Raw genomic sequence first — 20,891 nt, forward strand, 5'->3', positions numbered from 1 at the left:
CGAATACGTTGGATGCTAAGAGACAAACCAAAGCTGTATTCATGAAATTGGCAACAGGGCTGATTCGTAAGGAAAAATAAAATAAAGTATGAGAAAGTCGTGTGAGGTTGGGATATTTAACAACATGTAGATAGGTTTCATCAAAGAGTTAAGCAATAACAACCAAGTGGAGCTAACCAAAAAAGTGTAAAATCAAAAAAAAAAAAAATATGATTCATGTGTATTCATTGTTCATGCATTGTACATAAGAGAGGATTTCATAGACTCCCATTTAACTTTTTTTGCTAATTTAAGATTGTAAAAACTTTAATAACGCTTCTTGACCTTTAAGTTTCATCAAATATTTGATCTTCAACAAGTCTTGGATTTCATCCGCATCAAGTGATTCTTGTGTATCTAGTTTGACTTTTTCATCATTAGCAACTTTTAACAATGCATCTAGATTCAATACTTTTTGTCTCTCTTTAATCTCGTTCAAGTTTTCAACAGCTTCAAATTCTTCTGGGTTTTGTTCAATACGGCTTTGGTTGTCATACTCCTGAATGCTATCCAAAACTTGACGCTTTTCCACTTTATCTATAAAATCTATTAGTATCAGTGTTTCAGGGATACGGTATATTGTGGATTTATTACCTCCATTGGAAATTTCAATAAAATTAGTGAGTGGATGTTGTTCACCTTCAATATATTGGAACATTTTAGGGAAATCCTTTGGAATTAAGTCATCAATATGATTAGGACATTTCCATTTTTCGCCGAGAGTCTTGGGTCCAAACATTGGTGGATTCAAACAATCAATATGATAAACCAATGGACAATAGTCACAATGTATTAAAGTTCTTCTATTAAGACCAGATCCACCACAGCAATGGCACAAATAGGGTTTATCATTTTCATCGTACAATGCTTCAAGATCCCAATTCTTATCTTTGATTCTCTCCTGTAGTTGTGATTCATTTTTAGGAAGTTGAAATTTAACAGGTAGTTTAAATTCCTTTGGGTTTGTTTTCTCCAATTCAAATAGTAGTTTTCCGAAAATTCCTTCGGTTAGAATCGGGGGATGTATTTTACTATAACATTCTTGACAATACCATTCATCTTCTGGTGCTTCTTCCAATGGAGGATCACAACACGTGAAATGAAAAGATTTCGGACATGATTCACAACAAATTAAAATTCCCGGTAATTCACATGAAGAACAAAAATCATCATTTTCTTGGGTTTCTTTCTCTTTCTCTTTTTCTGTAGATTTCTCCTTTTTAACTGTACTCAGACTGTATAACTTATTTCTTGGTGGTTTTATTGGTGATGATGTAACTTTAGCCTTTTTCAGCGACTTACCCGAAGAAAGTGAACTTGAGGATGATGAGGATCTTTTTGGAGTACTTGGTGGTACCAATGGAGTAGTTGCTCTTAATCTCTTTGACCTTCGTGGTTGGTTAGGATGTCTAATATCACTTTCTTGTTCAAATTCCTCTTTCTTTAAACCATCACGATAAGTACTTTCAATTTTTTCCAAAACTTCAGTAGTGTCATCTCCTGGTGTGCTCTCTCGAGAACCTGAACTCGGACGTCTATATTTTGATGACCATAAATATTCCTTTTTAACTTTACTACTAGGAAGATTTGGAAAACCTGTTGGACCTGGTTTAGCCAATTCTGGTTCAATAAAATCACTTGTCTTTGGTACCAGCTCTTTAATATTTGGACTAGCAGATAAACTTAATTTGGCAATTCTTGAAGACTTTCTAAGATTCATCATATTAACCACATCCTGTGAAGATTCTCTATGACCTTTTGTTTTCATTATCATACTATAATTAGCCAACAGATATTATAAAAATAATAATACTTGATTACAGATTTCAAGCGAAGAATATAAACAGTGAGAAAAAAAAAATTGTAAAAAAAAAAAAAAAAAAATTCATCCTCAACGCCAGAAACCGTGAAGTTTTTTAATAGAAACACGCTCGTACATTTAATGGCGGGTTTTAAAACGCTTGCCGGGGTGTGAAGAAAACATTTCTACTCAACGCAATAATTGTCTGCCGTGAGATATGAAGAGAGATGTTGATTTTCTAAGATAATGGAATATTTATCTAGACATGAATAACGTAGGGCGGAACTCGGTACCGTAGATGTAATCTACAAACTCTGGAATACTATGTCTCTATCCAAGAGATATTGGTAGGGGAGCAGGTCAAGATATATAACCAACTTCTAATAGGGTAAATTAACGAACAAGAGGTAGTGGTTTGAAGGGAGTATAAAAATAAGCAGTTTGCTTTCTACCACTAAACGTTTGAGAAAAGGGTGATTCACCTTATCGGAACTCTCATAACATGCCCATTAATATTTTCGTTTCGGCGCAGTCTATAATATTAGATCTAAACATCATGTAGGTAATACAGAATAATAAACTGATGTCACGTGCATATTACAATACAAATCAAACAACCAGTTAGTTTATACAACACGTTGTTTGCTTGGTTCATAAGGCATGAATAAAGCAACAACACCAATGACACCAACAAATGCTCCACAGATCCAAATAGGCACCGAAGAAGATGTATCTGAATAATAAGCTATAATTGGAACCATTGCCGTGGCAACTCTAGTGAAAAACAAACACAAACAATTACCGGTTGCTCTGGCAGCTGAAGGCATGACTTCAGGAGAATAAGCATAAATTACGGCATAATAAATGTACAATGTGCAATAAACAGCACTTGTCAAACCAACATTTTGACTTCTGGTTCTTACAGCAGTATATCCGAATAGCAAAGCCATTGTGGTCACACCACCAATAAACATAACACCCCTTCTTCCTAAGAGAGGAACCCAATATAATAAAAGACCAGCTATAATTGGCCCACCAATGGAACAGACATTTGCAATAAGATTATCTCGATAAACACCACCAATGGTATCAGCGGAAATGTTAGCACCTCTAGTAGCTAAATAAACTGGAAGGAAAGACAGATATAATGGATAAGAAATTCCCAAACATGTCCAGCTGAAAAACAACAAACTAGTTGATCTTGTTGATTTTTTTGTAGCAAATAAGATTCTCAAATGTTTAAACACTAATAATATAGTACCTTTGAGATTTAAATGTTTCCTATAATCATCATTGCTTTCAATTTCACCACAATCTTCAAGTTGTTCCAATGTCAATGAGCATTTACGGTTGTACTTGGCAGCGATTTCCTGTAACACTTGAACAGCTTCAGCGTCACGATTATTGGAGACCAAGAATTTTGGTGTTTCTTTCAATCTAACTACAGACACTCTTAATATAGCCATGACTAAAACGATAGCACCATTAGTGTACCAGACATATCTCCAGCCACGGTTGATATGAGAAGGACAATATTCAGCTGAGTCACAGCTATTATTTGGTAAGAATGCATAAGCTAATGAAACAGCAATGGTTTGACCAATACCCCAGAAAAGTGCAAAAAAAGTCAACAACCATTGATCTTTATGTGGTAAATATTCAAGAAAAACACAAGTGTCAAGAACCAAATTGCCTCCAGCAGCAAAAGAACTTAACAAAACAAATAGACAATAAGAAGCCATATTACCCATCATACCTGTTAAAATGGTGAAAATTCCACTCAAAATTAATGATAAATTAAATGCTAATCTTCTTCCTATTAAGTCAGCACCAAACCCCCAAAATAATGCACCAAGAATCATACCACCTGCATAGCATTCATTTGAAACTGGAAATTTATAACCAAATTGATAATTAATAAATGTACGTACTGAAGATTCTAAATAAATTAACATACAATCGGTGCAATAACCCATTCCACTAAGTAAAAATAATTTTAAATGATAAGGAGTAAAACCAATTTCATCAATTGCATTATTTAAAAGAATTATCTTTTCATGTAATATAGTATCATCACCTTCTAATCCTATCATGTCAAAATCCAGAGAGCTGGTTTCACAATTGATATTATTATCATCTTCTTTCTGAGATAAAGAAGAATTTAACTTTTCAGGTGATCTTTCTTTAGTTTCAAATATAGACATACTGATGATTGCAATAACTACTTGAAAAAAAAAAGAAAACAATTTCATAAAAGAAGACAGTATATATATCTTGGAAGGAGGATTTAACTTAAATGACGATAATCTCCCCAAAAAAAAAAGTTAAAATATCATATTGATTTGATACAAAGTTAAGAAAAAAAAAACCAAAAATCATAATAGTGCATTTAATAATTGAAGACGATAGCTATGGATCGAAATTATTACTTGATTATAATTGGCTAGTAATGTTGATTAAACAAAAGAAAATACAAGTCATCTTATGTTCCAATATGTTATATCATGTAGGTAACTCCGAAAAAAAAATCGCAAGCTTAGATATCGGCCCCGATAAAGGGAGATAAATACAAACGGTCCGTGAATTAATTACAAACAAAATATAGAGATTTCAAATACTGGATCTTGGAAATGGCCTCTTATAAAGTATATCTATTGAACTGTTGAAACCTAAGTATACCTTCAGTAAGTTAATCAGTCAATTTTTGCAATCGCCTATATGCACAATTTATTAAACGCGTGGGGGAAATTGTGGGATGGAAGAAAAAAAAATTTCTCGTGTTTTTTTTTTTTGTTTTCTGTTTTGGCGTTTACACGAAAAGTCACAAAAGAAAGTCATGTGATCAAACAAATCTATCTATTCATCATAATACTTATTTACTGCTATATAAAGTGAATTTTTACATTCTCCTAATCTTGCAATAATATCATCGTCATCCCAGTTCTTATTCAAGTAATTATCTATTTGTTCATGGGTATCAATTAATTTATTATATAATCCATTATATTGTTTAATCAATTCTGGAGTTAGTTTAGGAATCTTGGAATTTTGCATTAAAAATTCACCACCTGTATCTTCAAAAATATTAATTATCAAACTGACATATTCCAATACTTTTTTAATCAATTTACCGTATTTCATATTCAATTCTGAAAGGTTGACGGGGTTCTCACATAAATCTTTAGTTTGAGACCGTAAATGATATTTGATTGGATTAGTTTCAATATCATTACAAACTTCAAATAACCAATCTAAATCCAAATCACAAGGAACCAATTTTGAAAAACTCCAATCAGAAAGAATTTCTAAACTTTTCTTAACTAATGAATATTTGGAAGTACCACTTGGATATCTATCATATACATTAATTTTCAATTCTTCCATAGGGTCAGGAAATTTATCAAAACTTGAACGTAATTCATCATCTATCTTAATATTAGGAACATCTAATTTATATAAAATCCCCTTAATATTTCCCCAATGTACACAACTTTTTAAAGCAATTAATACATCATGACTTAATAAAGCATCTTCTCCAAAATATGATTCAATGAAATATTTCATATAATGACCCTCTAATTTCGTTCCAATATGATGATCAGTATGTAAGAAATTCAATTTAGAAGCAATCATTAGATTTAATCCCATACTTACATGATTATCATTAATTGGATTCTCAGTAATATATTCATCTGCCAAATCTTTTAAATCCCTAGGATCATATTTAGCATTTTTTAAATGAATAATGCTTGAATTTTCTGGTTCATACCATTTATTCTTTTCCAATTCTTGAGCTAATCCTAAAATAGTACAACAAAAATCAGGAAATTGGTTTAAAATTTCTCCAATATTGTATAAAATTGTAAATGCTGAATAAAATGATAATTTTTCTTCAAGATTTTCAGGGTATATAATTAAATGTTTATCTTCTTGTCTAATTCTTTGAAAAGTATTATTCACAAATCGATACTTTCTACCTTTCTTATTATATTCAACTTTTTGTAATCCATCAATTTGTTCAAGTATATGATCTGAAAATGCAATCAATGCATCAGACGTGGAGACCAAGCCAGGATTTCCAGTTTTATCTTCACTGGAAGTAGTAGTAGTAGTAGTAGTAGTAGATACGCTCATTATTAATGACAGTCCAAAATCAGATCAGATCCTTATAAGTCCCTTTGGCCAAATTATTATTTTTCCCAATTATGAAAATGAAGGGTTATTTTTTGGTTCTTGATATCGTGTAATCTTTTTTTTTTCCTGATTTCATTATTTTTTTTTAGACGAGTAAAAGAAAAAGTAAACATTAGCACGTGAAACAAATAATCACGTGCATATGGTCACATGGTTTATTGACGAGCAGAAAAGAAAAATTAAAAGGGGAAACACAAAAATTGTTGGTGCCATGGGGATTTTTCTTTTTGACATTCAAAGTATATAATAAAAAAAGTAAAATGACGATGATGGGGGAATTTTTAAACAATTTCCTATTGTTCAGATGAAATGAAACAGGCGAAGCAAAAACGGATAAAGATGGACAAAAAAATAATAAAGAACTGAAAAAATGTCAAAATCTTTTGAAATTCACTTACGAGAAAAGTTACAAAACAAATCTAATTCAAGAAGGTTATGATTTAACGTGAAAGCTAACCAAAAATATAAAAAAAAAGAAACGAATTAGATTAAAGATTTTGAATAAAGGAGAGAGATTTACAAATAACCAAGTATTGTTTCTTTGTTTTTGGGGTGAATACATACGTACAGTAAAATTATAATACTTGAAACAATGAATGTCAAATAGATTAATTGTTGATGATTTTGATAAGGTGTTGTATAGTGGGATATTTACAGATCTAGACTCATGGATGGTGGTTGAGACTAGCCAAGGATATACAAAAATGTAAAGCTTGAAATTCACCAAAGAAAGATGAAAGGAGAATTTAAGATATAAACAACAATTTGGCGTGATTTTTGGTTTCCATTTGGGAAAACATACGATATGATGTACGGGGTTATCTGAGTATAGTGGAATAAGATGGTTTTAAGAATGTCAAACCTCAAAATACAACATCACAAACAAAAGTAATGGTTAGACAAACCTGAATTCGTTATGAATAATGGAGGGGGGTTTTGAACTTATCTCTCAGGGCGGCTAGCAAGTTTCTTGAAACCAATCTGGGAATCTAGAAAAATAGTATCGATCGTAAACCGATACCAAATTGAGATCGGACACGGTTATGAGAAATTCAAATAACCTAGCTAATTTTGTTATTCATATGTATGCCCCAACATCATTCCCGCATTCCCCCTATGCATTAGAGTACGACCTTTTTTTTTCTTCTTCTTTCTCTTCCTAACTATATCAGTTATATTTAGTTTTACAGATACGAACAATAATTACAAACCCCAAAAATTCACAATTAGACCATGGGATAGACATCGAAAGAAAGTGTATGTACAACTTAAACGATGATTGTGATGAACCAAAAAAAATGAACTAATTTGTATGGAAAATATATGATGAGAGTAAAATTATTTTCCATACTTCATTATAGCAAGTTATAGATGATGTCTTTCGATGGTAATGATTCTTATCGACTAATGAGGCTGTATATATTTATTATAATAAAGTAATCTTACAACACAATGATTACCCACGGATAATTGCATTAGCTAATTATATATTATAAATAATTGACGTTATTATTACTAAGAATTATGATTAAAAAATAACGATCGTAGTAAAAGAATCCCTAAATCCTTTTAGAAATATCAGATAGTTTTGATATTATGATGGTGATGAAGATGAAGATAATAATAATCCACTATTATTTAATAAGTGAAGATGGATGGTTATTTCTTTTAATATTGGTAATTTTTCACAGCCAAAAATAAGTAAAATTATTATACACGCAACAAAAAAAAAGACATATCAGACACTAAAAAAAAATGTCTGACATCATTTCAAACAAAAGCAAGACACTAAGATTATGATACTATTGAATAGGAGTTTTTTTATTTATTTAGATCCTTAGTACAGTTGCTTTTTCTAATTCTTGATTGCCGAGATTTGAAACTATTTCAGAGTTAGAGGGTTACAATGAGCATGACTAGAACGATAGAGTTATGATAGAGGTTATATGTACATTTACTTAATACTAAGAAGAAGAAGAAGAAGAAGAAGAAGAAGAAAAAGAAAAGAACTTCAGTACAGTACTTAATGTTACACTGATTAGTTCACATACCAATTGAGCAAATTTATTTCCTTGTATAACCTGTAAGTTTCAATACATGGTTTGAACTAATGGTCCATGTAACATAAAATCACTTATCCTTACCGTAGCAAATAAAGTAGATTGCGGAAATGGATAAAAATGCCAAAATGACTATGGATATATAATATCATAAGCAATGAATCATGAATTCAGGTACGATTTTTCTTCTTCTTCCATTGCCATTGCCATTGCCATTTCTATTTCCATTTCCATTCCCTGGGGTAAAAAAAAAGAAAAAGGGTAAGGAAAAAGACGAAGAAGAAGAAGAATCATTTTCCCTAGTTGCCTCTTATTCTTGTTATAATTTCCACTCCAAGAAATCGGCGGTTATACCTTTCTGTTTTTTTGATGTTTCTTCATGTGACATTTAAAGGCATTTTCGAATTATCGATAATATCAAAACCAGAAAAAGGAAATTCTCGTAAGTTTTGTTTTCCATTCTACATCAAGTTCAGAAAGCAAAAAAAAAATATACATTAAAAACAGACATATAATTAGAATAATGATAAGCAATTATAAAATAAAGAACAATATATAGAGAAAAAAGCAAGGAAAGGTGTCAAAATTAAAAATAAATGAAAAAAAAACAGTTTAAAAGCAACAAAGGATATAACAAAAACAAGGTAACAAACGAAAACTCCGAATGCAAAACCTTAAGAAGTGAAATATAGTCAGGTGGTTCAAAAACAATTATTCGAAATCATGTGTCATTTAAGATGAGATGCAGTATGCATTTAGTGAATTGCAAGTTGTGTCTGGAATTGAGTATCAAACAAAACAGTCGGTTAGTAACACGGATGATAGGTTTTGATTGCTGTTCTTTAGAGATTTGGTTCTTCTTGTTCTTGTTCTTCTTCCAGTGTGCCACAATAAAAGTACGATGATATGTAAAGGACCGCAATAGACGGTAACCAAAGGATCAGCACAAGAATGCTTTTTCTCGTACTACATTGCAAAATTGTAGAAGATGTGATAAACAAAGGAACGAGGATCTCACTTGGAGGTAATCATCTTAATGTCTGACTCTGATTCTTTAAAGTATTAAATCATTAAAATAAAAGAATCTAGATGTATGCAGCCGGCATTCACCCTTTACTGGAATGTGTTTACAAAGGAATACGAACAAAAATAAATGGTTGTTGACTTAGTGTATTGTTACATATTGTCGATCAATATCATGCATAGTATATGCACAAACCAAAATTTCTATCCCATGATTAGGTACAAATACTTAACTCATCCACTCACACACACACAGACAGACACACCGACACGCCGCCTTTTTGTCATAAAACAAAGATAATCGTGATTGCTTTCTGCTTTTGAATCACTTCATTTTTTTTTTTTTTTTTTTTATTTTTAAATTACTTCGCTGTCGTAGTGATGACTGAAATATTTCTGGAGACTTTTCCGGGGCTACGAATCACAAAATTTGACGTATTATTAATCTTAGTAATTTCAAAATCCATCGTAACATGGTGGCCAAATTAAATTGAAAGATTTTCATTCTTCTTTCTTTGATTCCTCATCTCATAGTGAAAAAAAAATCCGTTTCATCTTCTTCCCATCTCTCTTTAACTCTGAACTTTCCCCATCGTAGTTTAGGGATTGTTTGCTTTAGACTAAATAATATAAAATTCATCACCAGATTTGTCCGTATATAACGTTTATTGTCAACTACAATGAAGTTGTGTGAAAATAATTACACTCATTGAATTGGATGAAACAACGGAACGGATTTCACAGCCAAATTAATTCCGCAACTCCTTTTTTTTGAGTTTATGCAAAGTATGCAGATGCACACCAACAATACAATAATGTGATGATAATAATATTTTAATTATTATTATTTTTACTATTGTGTTTGAAAGAAACAGATTCTATTAAAATTTAACTAGGAATGTACAGTATGTGTAATGTGTAATACATGTTATGTAATCGCTTAATTTCTTTTTTGTTGAAGTGCACACTAAAAACAAGAATTCTCAATGATTAACTATGACAAAGAACAAACGGGCAGCAAAGGTTTATTATGTGTCGGTTTTATTACTATAAAGGGTAGTATTAAAAGAGGATGAGTAACGACAGTGAGCAAGAGATAGATAGATATAGGAGAGTGTATATGTGTGTATATGTGTGTGTGTGTTCTAGTATAATCTCTTGCATTATCGCGTTACTTTACTTAAATCTTGAATAGAATTTTTGACTTATTGTTTTAGGTTTAATAACACCAATGGAAATACACATAAAGTTTCACTTGGTTTAAATTAAAAAAATAAAAATATTAATGATCAAATAAAATAAAATAAAATAAAATAATAGAATCATGGAAGTTTTATGATAAAATGCTTGGGGATTTTAAAGAGGACAAAGGAAATAGTGGTTAGTTATTAATTGACAACAACAACAACACGAATTCCATCACAAAGGGTTGGAGTATTACAAGAATACTTTTATTACACTTATTGTACTGTATACATATATAACTTAAAGAATAATATTCCTCCACAAATTTTCCTTTTAAAAGAAATCATTCATTTATTCATTCATTCAATAAAAAAAACGTTTCTCTTTATATATTTGAAGAAACACAAAAATTGTGATTATTGCTTGTTGAATAGCGTTTGACGCAATTATCGTCACTAGCTACCTTTGAGTAACTATTTCAAGTTTAATCGGGGATTCAATACAATATAATAATTGTCAGTTTGCTAATAAACTCTAATAAATAATAATAATAATAATAATAAAAAGAAATAGAAAATACCTATTGTAATCAATTTTACATATTGATGACACTTTCACACACACACACACACACAGACGTAATGATAGGTCTATTCTCTTTGTTTTAAATTCTCATTTGAACAACATGATATTGTATTTTTTTTTTAGTCAAATTGTACTCAACAGGCGGGATATAAGTATAAAAGTACATAGGGTTAAGAAGGTTACAATTGGTTAGGAGTTCATTATTACCCATGAATTTGTCATACGATTCCTAACCTTCACGTATACACAATCCTACTAAGTGATTACGTTTTAAGTTCATAAATGTAATCAATTACGGTTGTTCTTTCTTTCTTCGTCTGTTCATTATACTTTTTGACACAATTCATAGTTTTCTATTATTATTCGTAAGTTTGTTGTTAAATGATTTGAGAGCAATAAGCCATTTATCCTTTATGTTACAGAGAAAACAAAGCCAAAAAAAAATCGTGTGTTTAATGCAAAGTTGCTAAAAAGGAGAAATCCATCAATCTTATAGCGACAAAAGGAACTTCAGACAAATATCAGAGTGAATTTAGAAAAGAAATGGAGCACGATGGTTGTTATATGTCATGCCATGTTGCAAAAGTATGAATTTGACAAGAAGTAGTAATCATTTGAAATGAAGTAAAAATAAACATAAAAATCAAGGAGAAGTGTAAATAGAAATTATGTAATCATGTGACGACTACTTTTTTTTTTAACTTTTTAGATTGTTCTTCTTACGATGTACTTGTGTGAGTGAGTGTGGGAGGAGAGTAGAGTGGAGTGGAGTAGAGTAGAACAGAGTGTAACACGGCAAACATTACTAACCCACTTGTTATGTAACAAAGGAAAATACCAAGAAATCAAAGCAAAGTTTGTACATGGCTGAGTTGATGGGTAATGATGGTGAACTGTCATGAGCCTCTTGCTTGTTCTTGTCAATATTGACTTGGTTGTTTCATCTTATTTTTTTTTTTTTTAAACCGTTGATTTTTGTGAACTATCGGGAAATATGCCAACTTATTCTTTTGTATCCAACGAATGGCTATGTGTAAGTAATTAATTCATTAATTAATTGACAGCTACAGAATCACACACGTAATTATGATGGTGAAATTCAAAACAGTCAGGCGTGACAGCAAGAAACGAGGCTTGTAATAAATATACTGGAAGTAATCAAATCAAATCAACTCAACTCAATTGTAAAAATTAATTAATTCACACACGACAAAGTGTCGATAATAACGAATTATGTAATCAGAGATTTATATAGAAACAACAATTAACTGTTTAATAAGCAAATACAAAACATCCAATAATAATAATAAAAGAAAAAAAACCCTGACCTTAGGTTAATGAGTAGATCTACCTGCCAACCCATCGATTATTAACGCGATGTATATTCAATAAAAGAAATTCTAAAGGGATACAATACAAACAAACAAAAATTAACATTCTCCTCTATTAAAGTCAAAAAAATATAAAAATTGGAGCAATGCAGTGCAGATCCACCACCACCACCACCAGTAGCAGTACCCTACCCTCCTTCCTACCCTGCCCCCAAAAAGTACATTCAATCAAGAAACGTCTCACCTACTTATCTCATCTGATTTTTGTTTCTTTCTTTTTTTTTGTGTATGTGAGACGGGATTGGTTATGATATTCCCGGATATATCGTGCATATTTGATTTCTGTCCCACACGGATAACAGAAATGAAATAAAAATACCCGATATGTAAAATTGAAACATCTTGATTCGCCCATCATTAAAATCATCTTCATCACCAGGTTAAAGTTTGTAGAAATAGAGACGTTTATTCTTCAGTCAATAATAATAATAGTAATAAAAAAACGTATATGAATGCAAAAAAGTATAGATATGTAAAAAAAAAGAAAAAGTTCTTTGCAAAATAATAATAGTAGATAAATAATAATAATAATGATAAACCCTCCTTTTTGATTTTCCCAATATGAACTAAATAAAAGAAATGAACTAAATAATAATAATAATAATCGATAATAATAATAGTAATAGTAATAAAATATAAGAATAATAAACCATCATCCAGGGTTGACTATTAAAAAATACATTTTTCAATTTTTCAAAAATTCAACCTTTTTTGTTCTTTTAAAGTCTTAATCTTTCTTCTTCGAGCATTAATAAACCAATTACTTAATTGTTGTTGATTTAAACCAGTTAAAGCCATCAATTCATTCTTTTCAAAAGAACTTGGATATGGATGATTTAAATGATCATTTAACCATCGTAATAAAATATATGTAATTTCTTTTGGTAAATTATTTCTTGTTTTTCTCTTTTGATTAAGATGATTATTAGCATTTGGTGATGATAATGGAGAATTGAAAATTGAAGTAGTTGAAGAAGATGTACTATTTGGATAAGAATTATTTCTTAATAACAAAGTTGGTGGAGTTGAAGAATTATATTGATATGGTTGTTGTGGATTTTGCTGATGAGAAAAATTATATGGTGGTAAGTTTGGAGATACTCTTTCTGGTTGTTGTGGAGGTTGTTGACTATAATAATAGTCATGATATTTATAATTGTTATTAGAATTGTTTGAAACAAGTGATAATGGCGGCAATTGGTTTAATGGCGGTAACGATTGTCGTTGTCTAGATGAAGATGGAGGTGGTGGAGGTGGTGGAGGTGGTGGAGTAGAAGCCAGTATAGCGGTTTGTAAAATATCTGAAATAGGTGGTAGACTTATCTTTTGTGAAGAAGTAGAAGATGATGATGAAGCATTGCTAGAACTAGCAGAAATAGCAGATGAACCGACACCAGTATTGGAAGGTGGACAAACACTTGGTAAGATGTTTGAAGAAGGTATAGTTTGATTAACCAATTCTTTTAATTGCATGACGAGGGGTTAAGTCGAGGGTATTGATAATATATACTTGATAAAGTACAAATGATAATCTCTGAAGTAGATAGATATTAGCAAGTAAGTTAAATAATAATAATGATTATTAAAAAAAAAAGAAGAACCAGAAAATTTCAAGAGAATTTTGCAATGATATTTATAGGTCATAAAAATATTCAAAAATTAAAAAATCAGAAAGTCAAAGTCAAAGTAAAAGTAAAGTTCGTAAGATGAATCTTGCAAGGGTTAATTCCACAGAATCATAAAATTAACAATAAGCATCCAAGAGAAGTATCAAGAAATAATTTTTTTTTTTTTTTTGGTTTTGTTTCTATTTCTATTTTGCAATTATTGCATTTCTTAATAATTCATGTGTATATGTAATGTGGGCGGTGGGAATTGAAATATACAGCGGGAATGAATCTATATAGAACAATTTAAATTATTTTAAGAAAAGTGTATTAATGTATATGTGTGATTAATGAAATTAAACAATGCATAACCAACATGAACAAGAACAAGAACAAAAGCATAAACCACATTATACACAAAGCACAACGACTTGTTTTTCTTAAACATTGAAAATGAAATTAAATACTAAAAAAGAAACTGCCACATTGAAAAGGGAACAATATTGAACAACTAAAAATGAAAATGAAAATGAAAATGAAAATGAAAATGAAAAGAAACGGTTGAAGTGTTGAAATGTCTGTACGTATACAGATTAAAAGGTTATGAGTTTATTTTACAGGAAATACTAAAAGCATTGTTATACGAAAATGTCTGCCTAATGGCTCATACATTATCTTATTATTCAAAGCAATTAAAGTAATAATCGACGATACTTAGTATGAAATAAATAATTTTTTTTTAAAAAAAGCAATTACATAGAAGTAAAATGACAATCGTGATTAATACAAAAAAAAAAAACGGAAGATAATCTTTCATTGGACAAGGAATTCTATCATCAGGGTATTTGAGATTTATCCTGTTTTAGCGTAGAAATAAAAATAATGATGAAACAAAAACAAAGAAATGAAATGAAATGAATAGAACAAGAAGAAGAAAAATAAATTATGAACAACACAATGCTTTACATATTATTATTTGATTTGGGGGGCTTAAACACAGAAACAGAAAGAGAAGAAAGACAAAGGGAAGCGTGGGGGAAGACAGTGAGAGAAATAGAACAATAAACAAAGACAGGGAAGGAGGAGAAGACGTCGATGAAAGATAATGAGTCAATGAGTGTGTGTTTGAGAAGATATTGGAGTAATTATTATAATAAACTGGGTATAATCCAGATCATCTACATGCAAATACCAAGGTAACAAAGGAATGTAGAGAGAAAGCAATGTATATTGATTGTAGATTAGAGTAGAGTAGAATCGAATGTCACATTGTTCATCAATGATTAGACATGAATTTTTGATTTTAGACTTTGTGCTACGGCGAATGAAAAGTGGAACAAGTGTGAATGACAGGAGTTGGTGAAATGAAGTAATGATTTGTACATGATGTCGAATGGTTTTTTTTTGCATTTGCATTTGCATTTGTTTACGTAATGAAACAAGTTTGTATCACATCACGTGAATGGCTAGTATTATGTAATACATCAGACATTTTTTTATTGTTGCACATAAAATGTCTGATTACGTCAAACAAACCTAAAAAGAAAGAACAACAAAAAAAAAAGTTAAGGAAATGGAAGTTTCAAACTAAAGTTGAATGTATATGTTTAAACTAACCCATTAACGATTGATTAACTACAAACATAATGTATTTCTTACTTACTTACTCATTGTGGGTTCATTATTATTTTTCTTGGTTAACTAAGTACGTTAATTATTTAAGTCATGATGAAAGTAGAGGAACAAGTTACACACAATTCAAAATAATCTTGGGTTAGCACCTCTGACAGATACGAACCTTAACTCAATGTGGCATTTGGTGTCATTCTTTCGACATTCATTACCACCTGTTCTTAATCCCTCTCCAGCCCGACCCCTTCCCCCCACCGCCGCCATGTAAGAAGAAGGCGGGGACCCACCCTATGCATCTATTGTGTACTTTTGAAAATCCTTTTATTTTTCTTTCTTTCTTTTTTGAAATGTCACGGTTCCTTTTTTAGATTGATCTTAATCTTGAAAGCATATCCCCCCTACTTTATGACCATTTTCAGGTGGCGATATTTTCCGGATAATCCCGCCAGTTGCTGATGGGGTCACTTTTTCTTTTTCTCTTTTACATCAAATTATGACACACTGTCTGAATAATATTCCATTCACAGGTTGTGATACCTTATTGAAAGACAGTTATGGAATTCTTCTATTTTACACATTTCCGTACCTCCCTTAAAATCATCTACACATAACTTTACTCACTTAGAATTACAAGAACACAATGGGTTAACAAAACATAAAGAAATGTTCTTTTACGAGATCGTTTTTTATTTCTTTTTTTTTTATGTTTTTGATGCCTACCAACCTTTCTAATACATCAACAGCCATTTCCACCTGTTATAATAAATAAATAAACCTAGGTATAATACTCGGGAACGACCGCCGGTTTTAATATACGTTATTTCATTTGCTTTTGCTTTTGCTTTTGCTGTTGTTGTTCTATTAATAATTTTCTTACCATTTTTATTTTCCTTATCTGCTTGTTCCACATTTTCCCTGTGTTGAACGGCCTATATAAGAAAAAACTCATATCAATTCAATAGCCTGATTTATTCAAACAATGTGTTTTGATAGAATAATATATGATACATATTTCCACGCCATTTCTTTGTCTAACACCAGCTATGTTATAAAGTTGATTTCTTTTTTTTTTTTTTTTTATTTGTATATTTTAGTTCACAACAAGATCGCCTATACTCAAGTTTTTGTTGGTTAATGTTGATTAGTTAATTTAAGTTGGTTTACATTGCTCTGGATCCTTAATTTTTTGTATTTTTCACTTAGGCTATAGTTGCCCATTTTCAAACTAAGTTAATACGTCTTGTGCATTGATAGAATTGGAACTATGCTTTTGGCTTATTTAAACTTTCAATAAAATACCTAGATACACCATAAATCATTTAGTATTCCCAAACGTACATCTTAATGTTTGTATCATCTCTTTTCGTTCCCCCACCCCAATGTTGGAATAATACACTTTCTCCAATTTAGAAATATCAATTGTAAAATGACACAATAAAAATAAAGAAAACCTGAAATTACTGAACATCATCATAGTTCCAATAATAATAATAATAATAATAATAATAACATATCGATTAAAACAGATTTTTCAAAATTTCTTTAATTTTATTTTTCTTCTTTAAATTTACAGATACCGTGGTTAGAATAGTGTTTCAAATGATCTGATTATACATTTATCATTAGCATGGCATAAGAACAAGAAATATTATGATCCGTAATGTAGAATATAACTTTAACATATACGTATCCACGTGACCCGCAACAAATCAAGGGAAAGGAACAGACATATTTCAGTACATATACGGATATTTCTTGTCTTAATAAACGTAAAACTCTGCAAACACTGAAACGATAGACATTATAATCACAAAAATATACTTCACTTTCTATTTCTATTTTAGTTTTATTTTGAATTTTCAAAAATAGAAATATGAAATGATTATAATAATAAGAATAAGAGAAATGAATAGTTTATATTTCTCTATCTATCTATATATCTATCTATCTGTGTCTGTGTGTAGCACAATATAACATCAAATTGTACTCCGACAATTCAATTGTTCTTCTAATCGTTTGCAATCAAATTGTTTCACAAAATTAATACAAAAATACCCAACACGGGAACAATCGATACTTCTCCGTTTTGAGGAGCAAGCAAGCATGTAAGTATATTCACAAGGGAGCTTTACATAACATACAGATTCATTTATCGATCATCCTGAAAGTAAAAGAGAAAAGAAAAAATAGCATGTTAAGTCAAACTAAGTAAAATTAAAAATAAAAATGAATGAACGTGGGTGAATAAAGTCTGCATGGTGCCGATCTAAATCTACATGATACATTTACTTACAATTTAAGAGAAAAAGACCAATTTTTGATTCTTAATAAACAAGCATATGCTAATCACACACATATGAGCGGGTTATAAAGAGAAAAATAAGGTCACAGATTCTGTCTATCTCTATCTCTCTCTCTAATTCTAACTTTGGATATATCGGTATGTTGATATGCGGGTGAAGTGTAGATGTAAGCATATACGAAATATACATGTACAAACAAAAAAGTGTCAGAATAAGGTTTTTAATTCATAGAATAAATTTTAGTATTAATCACTATCCTTTAAACAAATCTTGACAAACAATAAAACAATGGTTGATTGAATTATCAGGTAACGCCTCTTGCTCTCAAACTTATCGGTGAATCAATAAACAGCAATATATCAATCAAAATGAACAATGAACATGTGAATAATGCAAAAAAAAATTTGTTGAGTTCAAGAAAATAAATCTAAAATATAAAAGATCTAGACACAACAACAACAACAATCACCGGGGTATTATCAACAACTCAACCTCAACAACAACAACAAAGTTCGTAAAATAAATGTCGAACCAGAAATGATAGACCATTGTTAATTTAAATCTTGCTGTTAGTTAGTTGGTTGGTTGGTTATCATCACAAATTCAAACGTTTCTTCCATTCCATTAATCACTCATTGCTCTTTGCTTTTTAATTTTTAATTTTTAATTTTTATTATTATTTTTGGTTTCAACTAAGCACTTTCTTTTTTTTTTTTTAGATTATCAATTTGGGTCAAACAATGGAGAAAGAGATCCCACAAAGCACTCATCAACATATGACAATACAAAAACAATCATGATTCTAATTTATAGATTTTACATTAAAGTACACATAAGACTTTTTTTTCTTTTTTATTCTTACTCACCTTGACCTGTTTATTGGATGAATACACAACTAAGATGTGGATAGCCGAATAATAAATGTCATTTCCGGAGTACAGTACATCCGCCCCGCTTATCCCCACTTTCCTATTGTGGAACAAACAGCGCTATCTCCGAGATGAAGGGTTGAAGTGAAAAATAAAACTAAAAATTATTAGAGCCATTCCTCCAATCAAGTGACAAAGTAACATGGTGCAAACTCACAAATGAATTCACAGCCTCTTTCTTTTATTTTACTTCCTGTTATCCAAATAGTAGTGCAAATCTCCCATTATAATCTTTCATTCAATAACTTTTCAAACTCTATTTTGTCATATTTGACATATTTGGATTTGTTTTTTGTGAAATCAGACGTACCATATTTGTCATACAACTTAAAATATGCATTCATCACCAATTTCTTGACTTCATTACCCAAATAACGCTTCAATCCAACATCCCCAAAATTATAACGTGAATAAGTAGCTAATGCTTGTTCAAATGATTCATTGAAATTCTTAAACAATTCTTTAACTTGTTCCCTTTCTTTATTAGATAAATTAGAAACTGGCCCTCCCCCTGTTCCACTGGTTGTTCCACTGCTCGACCCTGCTATGGCCAGTTGACTGACAATATTGGTCATATCTCTAATAATAATAAATGAAGCATGATTCCAGTCTTCCAAGAATAATTTCAAAAATCGATTCTTCAATTTACCTATTCTTTCCATCCCCAATGGCCCAAGACTATTAAACAAATCTTGTGATCGATTAACAATGGATTCCAACATAAACAAATTCTTCACCAATATAAACCCTTGAGTTGATTTCTTCATTGTTTGATCCATCTTCAATCCAAGTTCAATACTAACCATAATATCATCGATAACATCAGAATAGAACGAAGATAACAAGAAATCGGGGGTGCTAGTATCGACATTGGTGTTTATAATCACTGAACTGAACACTTTAGCAAATTGTGCACTTTTAACCCAATCTCCCAATTGATGGTTCTTAATAAGTTGCAATAGGCCCGCTTTAAACTCACTGAGTTTACGCAATTTGCTCATGATCTCAACAATAACTTCTTGTGTGCTGTTTTCTGTAAACTTTGGCAAATTATTAAACCGTTTTGAAACCGACAATATAAACTCTTCAAAAATGACAGAATTCTGTTGAACAAATAATCCCATAGTTTTGTTAAACTCTTCATTGCTGATTCCATTTTTATGTAAATTATACTTGAATTTGTTTAAATTATCAAGAATCTCCAAAATTAACACAATGTTATCTATAATTAAACTTGGTGAACTGAAAACCTGATTATACTTCATAATGATTTCGTTATACTTGAAAATTTGCTCCTCAATAATAGTGCCAATAAATGTGACTGGTAAGTTACAACTTCTCAAAAGATTAACTTCTTGTCCAACTTCATTAATCATAATATCCGTGTATTGTGTTATACCATTTGATCCCTTTTCATAAGGTCTATTGTTTTCACGTGCTGCAGCCACTGTACTTTGTTCATACGGTTTTAATACTGTTAACAATTTCCCACTTCTTGCTCTTAAATATAATCTATTGACATATTCATCATTTTCTTGTTCTTGGAAATACTTGAAAATCATCTTGATATCTTCTTTCTTCTCCACCAATTTATTTCCATCTTGTCTAATCAAACTTTGAAAATATTCTTGGATTTTTCTTTCTGATCTATCATTCAATTGTTCAAAATTGTAAAGAATACCTGTGAATTGCTTAAACTTGGGTTTAACTGTTTTAAACAATGTTTTAGATTGATTTAAAGTATTCATATACCGAACTATCCCAATCGTATCAACGGGATTATTCAAAATATTCTCAAAATTGTTAATCTTTTCAGCACTTGCACTTACATCTTCAAGTAAAGCTAATCCTTTCTCTACATCCTCTTTAGATTTAGTTAATTTGTTGACTTGACTAAGTACTGGTTTAATCGTTGTTGACGCCTTTTGGGATTTGTTGGCTATTTTGAATAGTGATTTATCAATTGATTCAAACAATTCTTTTGATTTGAGTAAATTCTTCTCTAAAACGTCAATATCTGCCTCATCAACATCAATCTCATACAGCATGGTTGGGTATTTAGTTGTTTAACTGGTTTGTTGTTAAATTTGTGTTTGTCTCAACTGATACCCATTTTTTTTTTCTTTCTGTCTTTCTTACTTG

General features: G+C 30.6%; 5 protein-coding genes across 5 annotated transcripts; all 5 read right to left on the reverse strand. All coding sequences in view use genetic code 12, as the record gives it.

Annotated features, from left to right (window-relative positions):
• Positions 1-289: 289 nt before the first annotated feature.
• On the reverse strand, positions 290-1,813 carry CTRG_05051 (uncharacterized protein; the record flags this gene model as incomplete). Its single annotated transcript, XM_002550707.1, has 1 exon — positions 290-1,813. The coding sequence occupies one exon, from the start codon at positions 1,811-1,813 to the stop codon at positions 290-292; it is 1,524 nt and encodes a 507-aa protein (XP_002550753.1).
• Positions 1,814-2,466: 653 nt separating this feature from the next.
• CTRG_05052 (uncharacterized protein) lies at positions 2,467-4,092 on the reverse strand (the record flags this gene model as incomplete). The annotated part of the gene is made up of 1 exon (XM_002550708.1): positions 2,467-4,092. The coding sequence occupies one exon, from the start codon at positions 4,090-4,092 to the stop codon at positions 2,467-2,469; it is 1,626 nt and encodes a 541-aa protein (XP_002550754.1).
• Positions 4,093-4,696: 604 nt separating this feature from the next.
• Positions 4,697-5,974, reverse strand: CTRG_05053 (uncharacterized protein; the record flags this gene model as incomplete). Its single annotated transcript, XM_002550709.1, has 1 exon — positions 4,697-5,974. The coding sequence occupies one exon, from the start codon at positions 5,972-5,974 to the stop codon at positions 4,697-4,699; it is 1,278 nt and encodes a 425-aa protein (XP_002550755.1).
• A 6,997-nt stretch (positions 5,975-12,971) lies between these two features.
• Positions 12,972-13,751, reverse strand: CUP9 (transcription factor CUP9; the record flags this gene model as incomplete). Its single annotated transcript, XM_002550710.1, has 1 exon — positions 12,972-13,751. One exon carries the CDS (start codon positions 13,749-13,751, stop codon positions 12,972-12,974), a length of 780 nt encoding a protein of 259 aa, XP_002550756.1.
• Positions 13,752-18,973: 5,222 nt separating this feature from the next.
• On the reverse strand, positions 18,974-20,797 carry EXO70 (GTP-Rho binding exocyst subunit; the record flags this gene model as incomplete). Its single annotated transcript, XM_002550711.1, has 1 exon — positions 18,974-20,797. The coding sequence occupies one exon, from the start codon at positions 20,795-20,797 to the stop codon at positions 18,974-18,976; it is 1,824 nt and encodes a 607-aa protein (XP_002550757.1).
• Positions 20,798-20,891: the final 94 nt, after the last annotated feature.

Source organism: Candida tropicalis, assembly GCF_000006335.3.
Source record: "Candida tropicalis MYA-3404 genomic scaffold supercont3.7, whole genome shotgun sequence".
Classification (NCBI taxonomy): domain Eukaryota; kingdom Fungi; phylum Ascomycota; class Pichiomycetes; order Serinales; family Debaryomycetaceae; genus Candida; species Candida tropicalis.